Source organism: Coccinella septempunctata, chromosome 5 (genome assembly GCF_907165205.1).
Source record: "Coccinella septempunctata chromosome 5, icCocSept1.1, whole genome shotgun sequence".
Lineage (NCBI taxonomy): Eukaryota > Metazoa > Arthropoda > Insecta > Coleoptera > Coccinellidae > Coccinella > Coccinella septempunctata.
The window spans coordinates 25,563,913-25,583,619 of record NC_058193.1 but is presented as its reverse complement, the minus strand read 5'-3'; the positions used below and the strand labels follow the sequence as shown (position 1 = coordinate 25,583,619).

The following is a 19,707-nucleotide window of genomic DNA, read 5'->3' as shown; positions in this document are numbered from 1 at the left end:
GCAGCCTTACTTTTCCTTATTTTCTGGATTTGAAGAGAAGAAATACAGAACCAAAAAGATAGAGCAATATAAATGATACACAAAATGGTCCCGAAAATGCTAGTTTTGCTACAGTTTTTGCAAAGTGTTACTTTCGATTCAATAACCACTTTGTGAAATTGGCCCTCAAATCATAATGAAAGTTTTTTTATAAGGACTGTTGCAGAAAAAATCTTTGCGAAAATTTTAAGAACCTTTATCAACTCTATGTCTCTTAGTTCATTATGTGTTTATCTCGATTAGGAATTCATCTTGGATAGAAAAATCAATTAATATTGAGACAAAATAAAAAAAATATGTTTATTGAATTCCTTTCTGAAAATTTTAATAAATATTTACAACTTGATTATACATGATCATCATATAGTTAACATCTAAACTTATGTCTCCTCCTGATTTCTTGGCGGCCTTAGGAAGCTATTTCTTTTAATACAATCTACAAGCCACTTTATACCATCATCAACTCCTTCCCTTAAGTTAAGAAAATAATTAATTTTCATAAGAATGCAATAAGGGAAATGAATTACCCTGTCAGAGCTGAAACTGGCATAACCATACAATCCCTTTTTCCAATTAATTGGGCATTTTTATTGAAAATGGGTTTAACTTCCCTCACTCCCATGCATTCTGGAATATCTTGTTTATTTGCTAATACTAGTAGGGGAACTCCTTTCAAATTTTCACTTGCTATTACTTTATCTGTAGAAATTTTCAATTAAACATGAAAAGTGATGAATAATTTCAACAGTCATTTCTCACCAAAAGTTTCTTTTGATTCATCTATTCTTTCCCTGTCTGAGGAGTCGACAATATATATTATAGCATGGGATTCTGCGTAATACTGAAAAATTATTGACACAAATTCATCAATTGAAGCTGACTTTTCATTACCTTGTCCCAAAGCGATTGAAGTTCTGCTTGTCCTCCAAGATCCCAAAAATTAAGACTGATGCCGCTTACTTCAATTCTTCCAATATTGAGTCCTACAGTTGTAGTTATTTTTAGTGGATTAATTGCAGAGTAATTTTTAGTAAGCTTCATTTTTGCTGCTTCCAGATACGTCTGAAGTCAGACAGAAATTTAATTAATTAATAAATTATTAATTTATGGTAAGCTTCTTCGCCTGTAATAACTTTAGCATACATACAGTTTTTCCGGCATTGTCCAGACCAAGTATTAGTACACAATACTCGTCTTTTTTAACCATGTACTTATAAAACCCATGAATTAATGAATACATTTTCAATTTTTATGAGCCTAACCGAACTTTGAGGAATTATTTGCCATCTTATGTATATCAGTATATGTAGAAGTTTTGTTTCCCATAAAAAAATATTTCTATCCGAAAGATCCGAAACCCTAAAATTTTCTTACGAGAAAAATTGAAAATATCAAAAATCAAAAACCACAGATAAAACAAACACTGATAACCAGAGTTCTTTCTTTCTCTTCTTCTATCCGTTAGTATGTGCCCGGCTGGCGCCATCTACACATTACTCCATCCAATGAACTTTTGATCACAGAACACGAATATAATAATTACATTCAATAATTATAATTTAGGCTATGAACCAAATATATATATATAATTATAATTTATAGAATTTATATTATAATTATATATAATAAATATAATATAATGGGTTCCATCTCAAGTTCGAAGCTGAAAACAGAAAAGAACCAAGAGCAAAAGAATATAAGAAAAAGAAAAAATATGGGATAATCTGTGAACTAAGTGTCCTGTCAAAGTGTTTTAATTTTATATTAGTGTTCTGTGGTTTTAACTCTTTGCTTCTGTGTTCTAAGTTGTTATATCGTGTTCTGTAATCAGCCAGATCAGTCAGTTTGGCTTTGACAGTTGTGACATCGAGAGGTTAGTTTTATTGTGACAGAATTGTGTGAGAGCTGTTACAGAGAGGAAGTCTATATTTGTGTTCTGTAAAATGTCTGTGAGGCCAGAGGACCATAGGCGAAAATGGGACAGGGAAGAATATGAAAGGCTTGCAGAGGAAAGAAGAAAAGGGGACAAGGAGGAGGAAGACGACCAAAAAATAAAGGGTCCACCTGTTAAGAGAGAACTTCTCAAAACTAGGGACTACAAAGTAGATTTGGACTCCAAACTAGGCAAGAGCATTGTGATAAACAAAAACACGCCGACGTCTCAATCAGGAGGATATTATTGTAATGTATGTGATTGTGTGGTTAAAGACTCAATAAACTTCTTGGACCATATTAATGGAAAAAAGCATCAACGGAATTTGGGAATGTCGATGAAAATAGAAAGAAGCAGCTTAGATTCGGTGAAAAAGCGTTTCGAAATGAATAAAAAAAAAATTGAAGAAAAGAGGAAAGACTACGATATGGCAGCAAGAATGCAAGAAATTGCTGAGGAAGAAGAAAAACTGAAAGAGTATAGAAGAGAGAAGAGGAGGGAGAAAAGAAAAGCTGAAGAAATGGAAGAAGACAATCAGGTTCCAGATGAGTTGATTAGTATGATGGGATTTTCAGGATTTGGTTCGTCTAAGAAGAAGTAAACAAAGTGTTAGCTAGAATTCTAAGGATTGAATTGCGTTATCTAAATATTCCAAACACCAAACTGGAGTGTAAATATTCATTTTTATTCAATTCGAGGTTTGTATAACCAAATCATATTGATGATTATTTTTGTAAATACTGGGATTATCAGTAGAGACTTTTTTGAAGCAAGATGATGGGCAAAAGATTGATCCCCTTTCTTTCCCTGCAAAACACAGTATCTTTAGTTGATATGTACATAGTATAAATGAAGATTTATGTAATAATCTTTCGAAGTTAGATCCTAATTTTGTTAATTTATGATTTATAATAAATTCAAAACAATACAAAGTTGGTTTTTCTTTCAATCAAAAACTATATAACCGTGAGCGGACAATTGCAAGTTGGTCATCAACCAGGTGCGACCATACTTGAGAGACAGGACTTCCTTTTTGATAGTATGAACTTTGTGTAAGGGTTAAACCACTCCACTTCAATAAGAATATTTTATTCATAAACATTTTAGGGTTTTCACTCCCAATCTCTGAAACAAAATCAATTAAAAATGAAATCAACGATTTGCTCCTGCGTAAATTCTTTCAAAAATAGAGTTTTCGTCTGATGAAGGAGTCTGATATAGACTCCGAAACGTTACAACTGAGAATTATAATTTCAATGTTATTCATTTTGAGTTCATTGTCAGGCAACAATTTTTTCTAGTTAATTTGCTCCTGACAAATTAGTGCAAGAATTTACGCAGGAGCAAATCGTTGATTTCATTTTTAATTGTTGTTTCAGAGATTGGGAGTGAAAACCCTAAAAAGTTTATGAAGAGATGCAGAATCCTCCCAGAATAAATTTCAATCGATATCTGAAAGAATATTTTAGGTGCCCTAACTAACAAGGAAGTAAGGGCAATGTTAAAACCCCCTCTGTCAAGGAATGTAGCCATTATGGCCTGAGGATCAGAACTTGGGAATCATCACCCAGATTCTTATATAGAGATCAAGCTGATCATTCCGAATTATTTAGGCTGATTTGCATGCCAAAAATGAACTCTTCGTATTCAAGTATTCATTATTGCAATGAATTTTTTTGTAAGAAAACCTTAGCAAACCTTCAATTTTGGCAGTGCTTTCTGTTTTTCTGGTTTCACATGATCAGGGCCAGCAGCGAGTTCTATAGCGTCTTCAGGGTTTTCTCCGATTTCATTCATATCACACTTAACAGTCAAAATACTGTTAATTATCGAAATTACCAGTTCTTTCATTACATCAGCAGCTTCTTGGCCGCAGTGGGAGCCTGCTACATCATAATAACAATTTGCGATTCTTTTATACTCCCTGAAATGTTTATTTACCAAAGAATTCGGGATCTGAATGAAATTTCGAAATATGCATACTTACTTACGCGCACACTTCTTTGGCATCTGATTTTTCCATCCAGTCTGGTGCTCCGTTGCATTTATCAAATTCATTGCGAAACTTATGAAGACAAGAGAAATGCTCTTCGAATTCTGAAACAGACAAGGCCATTATTTGAGCGACTGATTTATATAGAGAAAACTTTTTTTACAATTACAATTTACTCTTCAACTAAACTCCCCGAAGAAACGTTAGGTACTTTTATAGGATATGATCATACTCACGTTTTCTAAATGGGGAGTCTGTACACAACTTTCGATACAAAATTTCAACTCCCTTTATAAGTTGAAGATAAAGATCTGGTTGATGGGGTGGTTCACAGTCAGATAAAAGTTCCTCCATTTTCTCTAAATTTTCCGAAACTTTCCTAAAAGAGACCTTATTATTGTAACTTTGACTGCAATTTCTAATTGAAATTGTGAACAGGTGCGATTGAGCATTGTCCAACTTCGCCGAAGATGTGAATTTTTTTGCATTTTACATTGCTACAACTACTATTTATTCTTACCCACCCTCCACATCGGAAAAAGCATTTCCGATTTGGAAAACAAATTGTAATGAGCTCTCAATGGAAAAAACCAATTACCTACCCCACATAAGAATTTCGAATGAGTGTCATATAAAGCTCATCTGATATATTGAAAATCAACTTACTTGCAGAGCGGTTTAACCTTCTCCATTGTGCTCATATTTATTATAGCTTCCGGATTGATAACTTGAATTTCCGCTAACAAATTTACCAAAGTTTCTTCGTCACATGGCTTTTTATGTCTTTTGTTGAAAATTTTTGCATAAGATTTACCACCTGAACGAAATTACAACATTATTAATTTCACGAATATAGAGAATATTATGTGATATAAAAATTCACAAAGATTCTGAAAAGTTTTTCTGTCTATGTATAAGGTATAAGTATATTTTTTTGCTTTTCCGACAGAATTTCGATGAAGCTCGACCCAAAAGGTGATATACCTAATCCATCCAATTTTTGCAATAAAAATGAAAAGTTCCAGTTGATAATTGAAAATAAATATGTAAAACGAAATAAAGCGGAGTATGTACTGTTCCAGTAAAAATTCACCTGAAATAAGACAAACATTCCAAATAAGTATATAGAAGACAGCTACCATCAAATTCGTTTTTGTACAATACATAAAATTCATTTTTTTTTTCGAAAATAGTAAAATATTGTTCACTGAAATAATATTGCTTTGACAAAAATCTAACTTCAAACTATATAAAATATAAGAAAGTCATATCATCAATATCCAAAGAAAATCATATTTTTATCACTGATAATAATTTGCACTGAAATAATATTGACGTGGAAAATAATAGTCCTCCCACTAATATATACGCTACCAAAAAATGATGTACTCAAATATTAATAATCATTTCCTTCATTATTAAATGATCTGTTGGTTCTTTGAATCTGAATCCCTTCTATAATGGAAAATGAAAAAAAAAAAAAATAGGGATAAAATCTAAAATAATTCTTATAAACTATAAAATTCAAATCTGCAATGCCACAGGGCCGGAGTTGAAAATATTCACGTTGACTGAGGTCCAACCCTGTCATTGTTTCGGTGTTTATATTTATAACCATAACCTCAACTAGTGTTTGTTGATTAATGTCATTTATTTCATTAGTCATTATCTATTGTGAAAAATTCTGATAACGAAATCATTGTCATTAAATCTGAAATAGGAGATCAGTGCCTTATCTCTACTGACATACCTACCTTCTGTATAAAGTATATGATATATGAATGATTCACATTTTAGTATGAACTATGAGTGGTTATATTTTTGCTTGAATTTGGTAAACGTATACATTTCTCGATAATCTCGATTTGAGTGCTTGCGAATTTTACTTCCTTCTTATAAATAATAAACGATTCGTAGTTCCCGAACTTATAATACCGAAAAATTCGCAGTCATATGGTTTCCTCGTGATAACAGTTTCAAAAGATAACAGTGTAATGATGATCTTGTGTTCCAATAACAAGTTGAAGGGAATTTATCATCTATAGTTGATTAGACTTACCGTTGATTCATTACAAGGTATCTATTGTCATAGATTGCATTAAATTTGTTATTTACCATTATTCCCTTAGAATTTATTTTTATCTCTTACTCAAGTTTAATTTTTAGTCATGATCAAATAATTTCTTATATCCGACATCACCATTTCGTACTGCAGTTAAATTGATAGGATGTCTACACTGTGGAAAGTTTTAACTCGGAGAAAAGTATTGGATACAGATGAAGGAAGCGAAACGCCTCTAGCAAGAGTTCTGAATACTTTTGATCTTACAGCTTTGGGTGTTGGAAGTACACTTGGGGTTGGGGTGTATGTTCTTGCTGGTCAAGTTGCAAAAAATACTGCTGGACCTGCAGTAATAATTTCATTTCTTATTGCTGCTATCGCTTCAGTTTTTGCTGGTGAGTTATTTCAGTTTGCTTGAATCACTTATTTTTCATGTTATATTCAAGCCAATAATATTTCTCTGTCTGAATCACATTCGAAAATTTTATGCAGGATTATGCTATGCAGAATTTGGAGCGAGAACACCAAAAGCTGGTTCTGCATACATATATAGTTATGTATGCGTTGGAGAATTCATTGCTTTTGTTATTGGTTGGAACTTGATTTTGGAATATATTATAGGTAAGGACCAAATTCTTCTTATACTTCAACAATGAAACTTTTCATGGAATAAATTATCGCTCTAGCAGAAATTGATGTCTTTTTTGTCATAGACCTATTATCTCTTCACTTTTTAAGGATGTATAACAAGAATCCTATATTTCTATAAAACAAATTGAAAGTATCAATGAAAATCAATTTACTAATGTCTATAGTTTCTGAAGCTTCATTGCCAAATCATATGCTTTATTAGTAGATCAAAAGCTTTGTTTTGGTTTGCTCTCAGAACTGTTCAGAATCGGTTCAAAGTAGTTGAACAGCAATGGTGTGGGAAACTACGCTTGAGTTCACTATGAATAAATAAATGTGGGACTCTTTTGAACCGATCTGGAACCATCAAAAAAACTGAAACAGGTATTATATTGATTGTTTCTAATCAATAATTCAGTTCTAAGTATTCAGAATATTGTTCCATCAAATTATTGTCAATATAAGATCAATTGTTAAATGGTTGATCATGCAAGTTTTGTGAAACTCAGATGAATTTATCTCTTTAGACATATTTCTCTTTTAGGCTCTGCTAGTGTAGCAAAAGGTCTGAGCTCCTATGTTGATAATTTATGCAATGGATCATTAAGTAGTACTTTCAGACAACTAGCTCCTATAGATGTGCCTTATTTATCTCCATATTTTGATATATTTGCATTTACCGTTCCCATTATTTTATCAAGTAAGTTATTACGATACTATTTTGTCATTATTTTAATTGACTCCTTTCAGTTGCCTTAGCTTTTGGAATGAAAGAAAGTAGTTTGTTGAATAATATATTCACCTCATGTAATATTGGAGTTGTTTTATTTGTAATTGTCGCTGGGGCAATGAATGGTGAGTACTTTTTTCTTGACTGATGTTATAGTTTTCACATATAACTAATTTTACTGAACTATTTTTTGTTATTCATACTTCTGCTTCTTTTTGAACGAATAAGAAAGCTATTTCTTGTATCAGAAGAATGTAAACTTCGATTGACCCTAGAGAAATCATGTCTGGCTTTTATCAACCTAGTTCATATCATTCGTAAAACAAATATTATTGATGATAAAGGGTTATTACTTCATATTATAATATATAGGTCAAAAAATATTTGGGTCACTTTCTGCTGCATTTTTGTGATTCTCTTTATCAGGCATAATAAGATTATTACAATTACAGTGTGTTTGATGTGAAGTGTCCATTAGACATATCTAGAGAAGCAAATGAGATTTTTTCCTGAGAGTTTGTGAATCGTAATGAATAAGTGGTATCTATTCAACTAAAATATTTTGGTCTCAGAGATACTTTGGGTTAGGTATACCAGAAGTTGAGCCATACTTTGCTATTTGAAATGGGACACCCTATAGTTCATTATTTTTGGATTCGTTGTGAAATTTCAAATACGGTTTATATGAACTGTTATATATTCATTAATTAAATTTGAAGCTCATTGGAGTAACTGGTTTATCAACCCAAATGATGTGAAGAATGTGACGAACTCAACCAATTTAGGACATGGAGGTTTCTTTCCATTTGGTATACAAGGGGTCATTAAAGGCGCAGCAACATGTTTTTACGGTTTTGTCGGATTTGACTGCATTGCAACAACAGGAGAAGAGGTGAAAAATCCGAAGAAGGCTATTCCGATAGCAATTATCTCTTCATTGCTCATTATTTTCTTGGCTTATTTTGGAACATCTACTGTATTGACATTGATGGTGCCGTATTATGAACAGGTCAATAATTGGAAGATAAAAGTGTAATTGAAACGATTGAACTTAATTCATAATTTTAGGATCCCACTGCACCTATTCCGTTTGCTTTTCAATCAGTTCATTGGTATACTGCTGCTTATATTGTAACTGGAGGTGCTATGTTTGGACTTTATGCTAGGTAAGTGGAAGTTTTGAATACTAATTCCTACTTGAACAAAATGATTCGAAATATTTTATTACGGTTTTTTTATGAAAATAATTTTTTATACCTTTCCTTCATATATTTTCTCTTTCAGTTTGTTTGGGGCTATGTTCCCTCTGCCTAGAATATTATATGCAATGGCTTCAGATGGGCTGATTTTCAGATTTTTAGGGAGAATCAATCAAAGATTCAAAACACCAGTAATTGGTACTCTATTAGCTGGTATATTTACAGGTACATTATTATAATAGCTTAGGAACTTTCAGGCATTCACTGCAATTTTTTAGGTACGATGGCTGCAGTTTTTGCTCTTGACTCTTTGGTCAATATGATGTCAATAGGAACTCTTTTAGCATACACCATTGTGGCAGCTTGCGTGCTTTTGCTCAGGTAAAATAGTCAAATAATGATTTTTTATTCTGTTCATTATTATAAAAAGTTATGTCTGCATTGTTGTCCAACTGAATGTGCTTTTGTGTTGCTTTTTACCAGGTACTCCGTGAATGAAAAAGGCTATATGCCAATTCCTGGATCATCCGATCCAGAAGGAGACAGGTATGTTGAGGTTTGGCAATTGATAATACGTACAAAAAGTTATCACAAAAACGTAGATTCAGAAACGGTTTTTGAGTTATTCAAATTTTTCAAATAAATTGTTGGGGGCACGCTAATACGTTCACAATTTTGTATCTATCAATGTGAAATTTGGCACGTTGATGCTCATTTAAAGCGTGACGAAGCCTATTGACTTTGGTCACAATCGATCCAGCCGTTTTAGAGTTTTTTAAAATTTACCTAGCCTAGAATATGGATCTACCTTCAATCTTTTCCATCCATTTCTTTTTTCAGACATATAGAAAATCATAATAGGGAACCCATAAACGCCAGTGAAGAAACAGCTTTAACTGATACCACCGAAGAAAGTCCCAGTGTAATAAGACAAATTTTCAACTTTAGCAAGATTGATATACCCAACAAAATTTCGCAAACTATTGTTACTGTGGATATTTGTCTGTTTTGTGAGTATTTTCATTTAATTTCAATTTTAGATTTCCTTTTGTACCAGCAAAAGAAGTCTCCTTTTATCGTTTATTAATATATTTTTTTTAATTCAACAACCTCTAGAATATAGGGTCAAGTATGTTAGTCGAAAGAAATAACACTATGTAAATATTGTAACTTTTATCGAAATTCTATAGTACATGGTTTAATTGATATGATTTTTTTAGGTATATTATGCTTTATACTTGGACTTTGTGCTTTATATCTCAAGCACGATATTGTCAATGGAGATGTGATTCCATTGAGTGCAGTAACTGTGATATTGATTTTAATGTCTTTAACAATGTTGTCAATTTCAAGTCAGCCAGTATCCAGAACCACCTTATCATTCCAGGTAATGATACTGAAATAACTGCGAGAATATATAAATTTTTTTCATTCGATGAATTTCAGGTACCATGTGTTCCCCTTATACCAGCTTTGAGTATTTTCTGTAATATTTATCTAATGGTTATGTTGGATATAGCTACATGGATACGATTCGTGGTGTGGATGATTTTAGGTGAGCCTAACACAATTACATCTAGAATATTTTGAAGAGCAAAAATATAAAGTGAAATAAATGTTTTTCATCTAAAAATCTATGAAATCAAAACAACATATCATGAAGCATCAAATATCATTAGAGCATCTGTTTCTTTTAAACACTAATTGTATTAGATTGGTGTGTAGCAAATGTCTCACTAAAACAAAGACATTGAAAATCCTTGGTTTTATGAATGGGATTTCGAAATATTGCTTTGTTGATTGTTACAATCATTGAGTATTAAAATTAATTTAATACTCAATGATTGTATGATTTGCTCAATGTTCGGATTGGTAAGATTGAAGTCAGTAAAGTAGATAGCAAAGGTAAAATGTCATATGACATTGGCAGAAGGCGATCGCGAGATGAAAGTGTCTATACATGCTGTTTCCACAGATATAATTCATCAAAATAAATCAGTTCATCAAAAATCGCCTATATAAAATTTTCAAGTTGGCAGAGTTATCATTCTCTCGAATTCAATGGTATTTCTTGTTTGATTATCTCAATAACTGTTTGGGGTCCCTTGATAAAATTGATGTAGGTAAGGTAAGGTAAAAACAGTGTAGAAAAACATCGAGACTCTGAGTTCAAAGTGCTCGTGAGATTTTCTTTGACGAGATGCTGTTCAGGCTGCCATATTTTCACCCCATTTTATGCGATGTGAGACTCTGACAACTTTTGTGTATTTAATCGAATTTTATTGGTCAGCTCTTAAACTTAATTCAATTTTTTCATACACTTCTCTAAAGCCTTTTTGTGTCAGTGTGTAGAAGGTATCCAAATGAACCATTGTATAAAGAATCGTCCAAGGTACCCAAGATAATGAGAAAAAGTTTCCATTTTCATTCCCATTCATAACAGGTCAATATACTAAACAAATGTAAACAAAACCATTATTAAGGTTAACTCAGACTTAATGAGGTAAAATGTTTCTCTTGCTTTCCGATAATTCAAAGCACAAAAAATCTAGGGTCGTATTAGGATAAATTTTATCAATGATGTTTTCAACTTCTTTATTTTGAAAGTTTTGTATAGATGATTGTTGGTGAAACGCTTTAGTTTATCCAGTTCAAAAAAAACTCAACTGCCCTGTATAAGGCATGAATGACAAAAACTGACCTTTCAAGCACTGTACACGTATAATTATTACGGTACTAATACCGAAGGTTACTTCCTGTAATCTGCGCAAGCAAGGAGCGCACATGCAAGAAGAAATATTATAATTGCAAGTTTAAACTGACAATGAAGCATAATCGTCAGTAGAAACTGTCAATCATGATATTTTTTCTTCATGTCCACCCAGCGCTTTCGTAGTTATGTAGTGGATTGAAATTCAAGACTTAAACTAATCCGAACGAACCCCCCCAAAACTTTCTTTTCATATGCACCAATCTAATAATTTCTTAATTGAAATCATATTAGAATCATGGTAGATTTAGATGAGTTGAAGACAGAGTTAATTTACTTCTTAGGTATTCCCATTTTTTATTTAACCCGAAGATGCTTATCCAAAATCGACGAAAATATCACTACTGATATTCCTATACAAGGTCATGTAAATAAGGGGTTTTATGGTGATAACTTGGTTTATTCAAATGGATGTGATGCAAATCAAGAAAGCCTGGTCATTATAGATGAAAAGATGATTCCTTCATTAGAAATTGTAGAAAATTTAAATGAGACTGATGGTCAAACACCTAGTCCAAGTAGAGTAATTGAGTCATTAGACTTTGTTATAGATAGTTATGTAGATGATACTACCAATGCATATGTCATGTCCACTTCAGATGCTCCTTCTGCTTTTGTGTTGTCAAATAAGCTACTAAAAGGTGATTTTAGAGATACGCCAAATAGTGCTTTACGTAATTTACTCTTGAATAATTTGAAAGATGATATTAATACAGAAAATGTAGACAAAATTTCAAATGAAAACAAACAGATCGATTTTGATTTGATTGATAAAAATAATTTATCAATCCAAGGTCAAGATGATGAAACTCATAAATCCGAAAGAGATCATACTTCTTCATGTAGTGAAATATCTTATGTGAGTGCATCTTCTAGTATTGACACAGGTCAAAACAAAACTTCAGATAATAACCATTCTGCTGGTAATACATCACCAACACATTCACAACCACCGCCACCACCGCCACCTCCCCCATTAGAGGGTTTTTCAAGTTTCATCCCGAAAAAAAAAGAATCCAATCCTGATAATTCAAATTCTTTGAATGAATCAAAAACTTTGGAGCGACTGAAAACCAATAATAGAGATCCACCAATGATTATCAACAAAAATTCTCTAAATTCTGTGAAATTAAGGCATGTTCATAGACCTAGCATTGAACGAAGTCATTCAGAAGATGATGCCAAGAAAGCTGAAACGGCTACAAGTACCAAAGAACATTATTCCAAAGCTATTCTTTCAAAAGAAAAAGATAAGAATTTACCTACATCTACATCTGGTTCTTTTGCACCACTAGTGAATTTGAGACATGTTAGAAGACCTAGTTTGGAGAATAGAAATGAAAAAGATGCTATATCTCATTCGCAGAATGATTCTGAATCTTTCAAACCAAGTAGATACGTCAAAAGTAAATCAGTAAGTAATCTTGAGAAGGCGTCATCGAATGAAAATTCCGGTAATAATACTCTTAAAAGAATGGGGATATCCAAAGACGCCATAAATTCGGTAAAACTAAAACCTGTTGTTCGTCCAAATCTTTCGCTGTATGCGGAACCTAAAACTGATCTACCAGATTCCGTCAAATTTGGCACTCACGAGTTTGAGGAATTTAAAGATAAGTTGAATGAAAAATTGAAAAAACCAGTTAAAATCTTGAGAGAACCTTCTTTTGTGGATCCTAAAACGGTTCCTGAAAGATCTGAAATCAAGGTGAATAGGGAAAATGTTATCGATGATAACTTAGATTTAGCTAAAGCTAGGGCTACAATGGAAACTGAAGTTGGTAATAAACTGAATTACCTGAAAAATTTGAAAGAAACTGAAAAGTCATCCAGGAATGAAGAAACAGAAAGTTCAATAATTAATTAGTTGAATAAACATAATATTTCCCCAAATGAATTTTCGTGACTGCAAAATTCAAGCATGCCACTTGAGTATGGATAGTTCAGTGAATTCACTTTTCGGTGTGCTCAAAACACTCGAAACATATTCCACTTTGCAATGGTTACCAATGCTGTTGCCACTGATGTCGCTGCAGCGCGTCCAACAATGGTTGCAGAATTGAAAGATTTCTTTCTCTTGTGAGAATGCATTGGGAAGGGAATGCTCTCTGTCGGTTGTTCTGAAGTATCCATACTCTGGTGAACCTATTCAATCTTATGGCATAATTTCCCCCTTGAATAATTTTGGAATGAAATGTTAATCACTGCATTAAATTTCGTAATCGCAATTGTTCAACATTTGAGGCGTTCAGAGATGAAGTGAACCAAGTCCATGCAGCCTAGTTTTGAGATGAATGGCTAAGAAGTTGTTTAACACCAATTAATTCAAAAGTGACTTCTTTAGATGTTAAAAGGTTAGAATGTAAGCATATGCTTACATAAGAATAATAATAAATAATGAAGTCACTTTTGAATTAATTGGTGATAAACAACTTCTAAGCCATTCATCTCAAAACTAGGCTGCATGGACTTGGTTCACTTCAGCTCTGAACCCCTCATTTATCTCTCGTCTTATTTTCGAATCGAACAATTGGAAAATATGAATACATATATTTTTGTCACCATACATTTGTTATGGTGAGTTTTTGATACGTTACTAAGACCTAAGAAAATCTTATTGGTAGATGGGGTTCACGCGATCTTCTAAGGTTTTAGTAACATGCCGCATAAACCCATCTCTGTTATAATTTTCTCCGTGTTTGTCCCTTCCATGTGTGCCATAGTCGGAATCTCAGTATTTTTGTTGTGACACCATTTGATTTGCCTGTTGAGGTGTTTTTGTTTGCTAATGCTTTTATCAATGTTTGTTCATTGGGATCTTTCATCTGCTTCTTTACAGGTTTTTCCTTATATGCCTTCTACGGACTTCCTAACAGTTTTGCTGACTATAGAGAATATGAGAGAATAAACTAATTCATTTTGTATAAATTCAAAGTATTATGTAATGTATGAAGTATTGAATATTTTATGTTCCCATTATAGAACAAAGATTGTATATAGATATTTTATATATTGACGATTTTTCACGAATAGGAAATTATATTAATATGATAGGGAAATAAAGAATATAAAACAGGTGTGTTTTTTATTTGTTTCATTTGAAGAGGGATACTGAGCATTATAATCTATGATACTGAGGAATTCTTTCATTATAAGATCACTTCTGGTGAGGTGAGCAAATAATAAATATCAAGTAAAATAATTCAATGCTCTTTCTGTTGGAAATCCAAACACAAAATTAACGGCGGAAAATTTGGTTCAGAAACTGCATGAATAATTTGGCAACCCTTGAATCCCGAGTCTTATTGATTATGTGCAAATATGTATTTTTATGTCATAAAGTATTTATTTGAAATACTAAATACAATACAAAATAGCCAAGTCAATCAGGTAGGTATTTGTAATAAAAATTGCAAATGACTTTTTCATCGAGGAATTGAATTAAAACTATCAAATTCGTATTTCAATTGAGTGTAACTCTTTTAATTACAAAAGTAATTTGAATACTGCTCAATTCTGGCAAGAGGTAGTTGAAAACTCCCTACCTTAGAAGTAAATCAGGGAATTTACTAAATATGCAGCAAAAAATGTAAGAGAGGTCTGGAAACCTGAAAAGTCACGTGGTATAATTTTCACTCCAATCATCATGACAATAATTATAAGATCATCCGCCTACTTAGTTTGATTCATCACGCTGTTTGCAGGGTAGATGTGTGAAAGTCTCTGGTTTTTTTTTTGGCAACCGACATGGACCTTTGAACAAATTTGATAGGTTAAAGAAGAATATCATTATCAACACATTCCAGATCTTCATAATTCAAGAATATATTTTTCTGGAAATTTGGAACCTGTTTTCCCCCCTAATCCACGTTCCTGATCAATCCCTTGAAAATTTACTTCTAGTGAATACCTACGTGGGAATGCTACCCTTTGCTTTTCCATAAAAAATCTGCTGACTGAGGACAACAAGAAAGAATATCTCTTCATCGAATATCATGGAATGGCGTTTTTTATCTTTAGTGAGGAGCAGCACAAAATAATTCAAAGCCAACTGCGATGTTCAATTATTCATAAAGACCTCGTATTTCTTTAAGGCATAATATAACGATCGCAGGCGAATCCAACTCATTCAGCTCTTTTATGAAAGGAAAAATTTTCTTTCTTTGGCAATTTGATACTGGGAACGGAAAGGCGACAGAAGCTGTGGATATTCGACACATTACCACTCGAATTTTTAGTTGCATAATAACAGCTAGTAGGAAAAGGGCCCGCAGCCAGGCCTCTTCGTGGCCTGGGCCCCCCGGGCCTCTGGTCAGCCCTGAACCAAACCCAACTTGTGTTCTAAAATATAGAAGAAACCTCTCAACTACCGGTTATCCACACCAGTAGTGCTTAAAGATGAGCTAGATGACAGGAATTATCCTTGCAAGTGTACCACACATTTAACTTATTGCTAGTGCCCAATAGGCAGCTTAATGTTACAAAAACCTTGCGTGTCACAAAGTTGACAGGTTTGACGGTATTGTTGATCAAATTATACATACCTCGATATTTCTAAAAACATTTTCAGCCTATGCAAAGGGGCACCTATTACCTATTAGCTATATATGTTGTCTAGTTAGTGCCCTGAACGGCGCATCATTCGACTATTCAGTAACTCTCTCTAATTACACGTGTCGACGTCAACCAGTTAACAGGAAACATTCGCACAATCATGTTTGTGAGACGACCTACCCCCTGTTGCCTCCGGCGGAGATAATTTTCGATTTCTATCGCTTTCGCGACCAGTGTTCGAATCTCCGGTCTGTAATGGTATTTACACTTGCGGAAGCCCAACAGGAACCACAGGACGATTTGGCTCTGATCTGGTGCACCGAAGGCAATTAAGTCAATTCTGGAGTGGAATCGAATTAAGAACTCGAGAATCCACGGCGTATTGGAAAACTTGGGAACTTGGCTTAGCCACAAATGAGTTACTGAAGATTCAGATTAGGCTCTGCTGATCAAGTTTGGAGATGCATAACCGAAGTTGGAATTATTGCGGTATGCTGGGTCCTTTAAATGAACTGAGCAATTGGATATTAGCATTACAGATTATGGAACAGCATCGGGTTTGTCCGGTTGCGCGAATAATTGGTTTTGCGATGATGGGAACCGCCCTGCTGGCTTCATCAAATTACAATATCTTGATGTTGATTTGTCCATTCGAGAAGACAATATTCGCTGGAATATGAAATCGTGAACACTAGAGATTTGTTTATATACATCATTACTTTCTTGAACAATGTTAGTCATAACCGAATAATTCGGCATTCCAGATATCATCTGTGCTCATCCTAGATCCTAGATCGGTACTTATAGATGGGGAGCCCAAGAGGCAAATTTGGAATTTACTCAAACGTGTCAGATCAATATACCTATATTGTCAATATAGGGGGAGATATACCTTGGACCCTGTAGAGTACCTCTACCAAAAATTAGATCTGTGTATATGAATTGTCTATAGGATAGCCTGTCAGAAGAGTAAAAGAAAAACGATCATTGTACATAATCGAGCTTGTCAGATATTGAGATATATATGTGGTTAATTACATGTTGAAAAGTATATTTTCTCTTAATCTGACAATTTAAGCGTGAAGAAAATGTGTGGGAGGGCGCCAAACTTGTAAAAAAAGACACATGTACATTCTCGAGCATGGTGGCTTTTATTTAATTTGAAGCTTTTATAATTAATGATTAATATGGCCAATAAAAATTGGCCATGAAGGTCACAAAAATCAGTTTTTTTTGAAATTTCTCCTTTTCCGGACTTTAAATTGTTTTTGCATTCATTATAAAAGTTGTAGACCATAACAATTTCAAAAAATGTTGTCCGAAGCAATTTTATTTACGTTTGAACGTTTTTGAGATATATAGCGATGAAATGTTCATTAGACTGGGTTTCTACTTTGACCTTTTGGCCTTTCGCATGTGTGGCTAAGCTCCTCGTCCTCATCACCCTCTAGCTCGAAAACGGCTAAGAGTATCTAAAATTGCTTCAGACAAAATTTGTATAGAATATTATTATCTACAACTTTCATAATAAATACAAAAACGATTAGAGGTACAGGAAGGAAGATATTCTAAAAAATGCATTGTTATCATCTTCAAAGTGTCAGATTGAGAAAACCCCCCTGATTAGTGTCAGATTAATGGGTCAACACGTCTGCAACACCGAGATTAACCATCTATATGAAAATCTGACACGCTCGAGTATGTACAAGTACCGTTTTTTTTTGCATTTTCAAAGGACCGCCGTGACCTTGCGTCACGTCCGAATTGTCAATCTCTCGAAAAGTATCTTCCTTTGGGTCCAATTAACATATCCTTTAAAACTCTGACAAGCTTGAAAAAATATTTTTTTGCCAGCCCCTCCTCGCAAACTGTCAGATAAGCATGAATTTATTATTATCAGAGACCATATAGGCCATGTATACAGTATCTTAACCTGACACGCTCGAGTATATGTACAGCTGACGATTTTTTTTACATCTTTGAAAACCTGCAAAAGCTTTCCCCACCGCTAAAAGTGCTTACATCATAGAAACTTTTTTCTTTCTACCATCTAATCTTCAAAATCCACTGAGTCTCCACGACGCTCGAGTAAATCCCGATTTAGCATCGTCGGCTCCCCAACTATTATTCTGAATACACAGAAATTCAAAAAAGTGAATACACTTCAAGTATATTGAGGTGACAAAATTCAGGAAATCCTCAAAAATACAGGGATTACAAGTTATAACTGTAAACTCTGAGTATTCAACTGCAGGCTGTAACTGATATTTTATAAGAATGAATATGCAGGGTGAGTATTTGACTCGTCCAAATATTTCAACAGTAGATTCTTGAGGTGAAAAGACACTTTTTTCTATACCATTTTTTCCGATTCGGTCCTAATAAAAAAATACGTGTGCCACCCCTGAAAAAACAAAATTACCTTCAGAATAACTAGCGAAATCTGCGATACTACACATCTGTGGACCTTTTAAATAGAATTGTATTCAGCCAAAGTACTCAAATTCTCAAATACTTTTTAATTTTTGAACATCAAATTACTCGAAAACGGCGCATTATACTACGAAAAAATAAGAAGAATATTTTTATTTCACAAAACGTTCAAATATTCATTAGATAGCGTCCAACTTAGTTTCAAGAGTTGGGTTCTTTGAATTTTTGGAATATTTTGGTACGTAATGAATGACAAAACTGGAAGACGTGGGTAATATCTTGAAATCGAAAAAGATTCATCAAATAAATGAAAAACTATATTCCGAACTTCATTTCATTCTAGAAAACTGTTTGTGAGAACTGAAAATAATTTTTTTTATGGTTCTTCAACAAACTATCCTCGGATTTCATAAAGCGTGATCAGGGAATCAACGCTTGATTGACCAACAGACGTCAATTTGTTTTCAATCGATAATTCAGTCATGATCAATCAGAATATCATTCTCGCATCAAATTATGATGTTTATACGTCCATTAAATTATTCTCAATTGCTACTTGTTCAATATAGTCAGCAATGAAAAAGTTTCAGTGATTTCGTTTTAGAAATCAAGTGACTCTCCAAATCGTTGATCGCACAATCAAAGTTTTATGAAACCCAATGTATATCTATCAAACCGAGCCGATTCGGAAAAAAATGGCAAAGGAAAACAGTGTTTTTTTTACCTCAAGAATGTAGGTACTGTCAAAATATTTGCATAGAAATACCAAACGAGAAGAAGTCCGACTTCCGTACTAAATTTGTTGACGCTGTTTTTAATCTATGGTTCTAGGCTCTAGAACAGCGCTGCTCTAAAATCGCACCGGTGGAAATCGGAACTACTGCTCTGCGGCATCGGTCGTAGGTAGCGGGCCAAAACCTATTCATTCGATTTGAAATTTTGAACCCCAGTAGACTTTGCGTCGTCTCAATTGTTATTCACAAATGAAACTATTTCACATAGATAACCTATTTCATTCATTTGCAACAAAACTAAAGATACTGCATTAGGTACAGATAAATCGAAGACAAATTTGTTGATTGGAAAATGAATCGTGATTTTTTTCCAACTATTGAATTGTAGGTACAGAAACAATTAAAATTGAAGACTGAAATTACCCACCGTGGAACTAAAAAGGTATACCACCTAATAAAACGACTGCATTGCAGGGGGTGTTGTAAAAGTATTCAAGTACAAATTATTGGAAAATAAAATAAGAGCAGTTTAGGAAGAAGCAGAATTTTTATTAAACCTTAAACCATATCTCTAAGGAGTTGTTCTGCAGAAAATGATATTGGTTAGGAATATAATGACATAACTATTAC

The 19,707-nt window shown here is 33.5% G+C and overlaps 4 protein-coding genes across 8 annotated transcripts; 2 read left to right on the top strand and 2 right to left on the bottom strand.

Moving 5' to 3' along the window:
- Nucleotides 1–327: 327 nt before the first annotated feature.
- LOC123313875 (ADP-ribosylation factor-related protein 1) lies at nt 328–1,381 on the bottom strand. The gene is made up of 5 exons (XM_044898961.1): nt 1,187–1,381; nt 931–1,101; nt 799–880; nt 567–738; nt 328–510 (listed from the first exon to the last, which is right to left on the bottom strand). The coding sequence occupies exons 1-5, from the start codon at nt 1,277–1,279 to the stop codon at nt 420–422; spliced, it is 609 nt and encodes a 202-aa protein (XP_044754896.1). The 5' UTR covers nt 1,280–1,381; the 3' UTR covers nt 328–419.
- Nucleotides 1,382–1,887: 506 nt separating this feature from the next.
- On the top strand, nt 1,888–2,904 carry LOC123313876 (zinc finger matrin-type protein 2). The gene has a single exon (XM_044898962.1). The coding sequence runs from the start codon at nt 1,983–1,985 to the stop codon at nt 2,571–2,573; it is 591 nt and encodes a 196-aa protein (XP_044754897.1). The 5' UTR covers nt 1,888–1,982; the 3' UTR covers nt 2,574–2,904.
- On the bottom strand, nt 2,637–5,414 carry LOC123313874. Its single transcript, XM_044898960.1, has 6 exons — nt 4,950–5,414; nt 4,632–4,782; nt 4,202–4,344; nt 3,964–4,069; nt 3,671–3,896; nt 2,637–2,779 (listed from the first exon to the last, which is right to left on the bottom strand). The coding sequence occupies exons 1-6, from the start codon at nt 5,074–5,076 to the stop codon at nt 2,657–2,659; spliced, it is 876 nt and encodes a 291-aa protein (XP_044754895.1). The 5' UTR covers nt 5,077–5,414; the 3' UTR covers nt 2,637–2,656.
- An 84-nt stretch (nt 5,415–5,498) lies between these two features.
- Nucleotides 5,499–14,433, top strand: LOC123313871 (high affinity cationic amino acid transporter 1-like). Of its 5 annotated transcripts, XM_044898954.1 has the most exons (15): nt 5,501–5,799; nt 5,883–6,041; nt 6,132–6,422; nt 6,520–6,648; nt 7,202–7,357; nt 7,408–7,512; nt 8,107–8,396; nt 8,456–8,553; nt 8,672–8,811; nt 8,865–8,967; nt 9,070–9,132; nt 9,427–9,596; nt 9,807–9,973; nt 10,033–10,141; nt 11,641–13,589. In XM_044898954.1, the coding sequence occupies exons 3-15, from the start codon at nt 6,194–6,196 to the stop codon at nt 13,221–13,223; spliced, it is 3,342 nt and encodes a 1,113-aa protein (XP_044754889.1). In that variant the 5' UTR covers nt 5,501–5,799; nt 5,883–6,041; nt 6,132–6,193; the 3' UTR covers nt 13,224–13,589. The 5 variants fall into 5 exon arrangements, with proteins under 5 accessions (XP_044754890.1, XP_044754888.1, XP_044754889.1 ...); XM_044898953.1 differs by having other exon boundaries at nt 5,500–6,041; nt 6,120–6,422; XM_044898952.1 differs by having other exon boundaries at nt 5,501–6,041.
- Nucleotides 14,434–19,707: the final 5,274 nt, after the last annotated feature.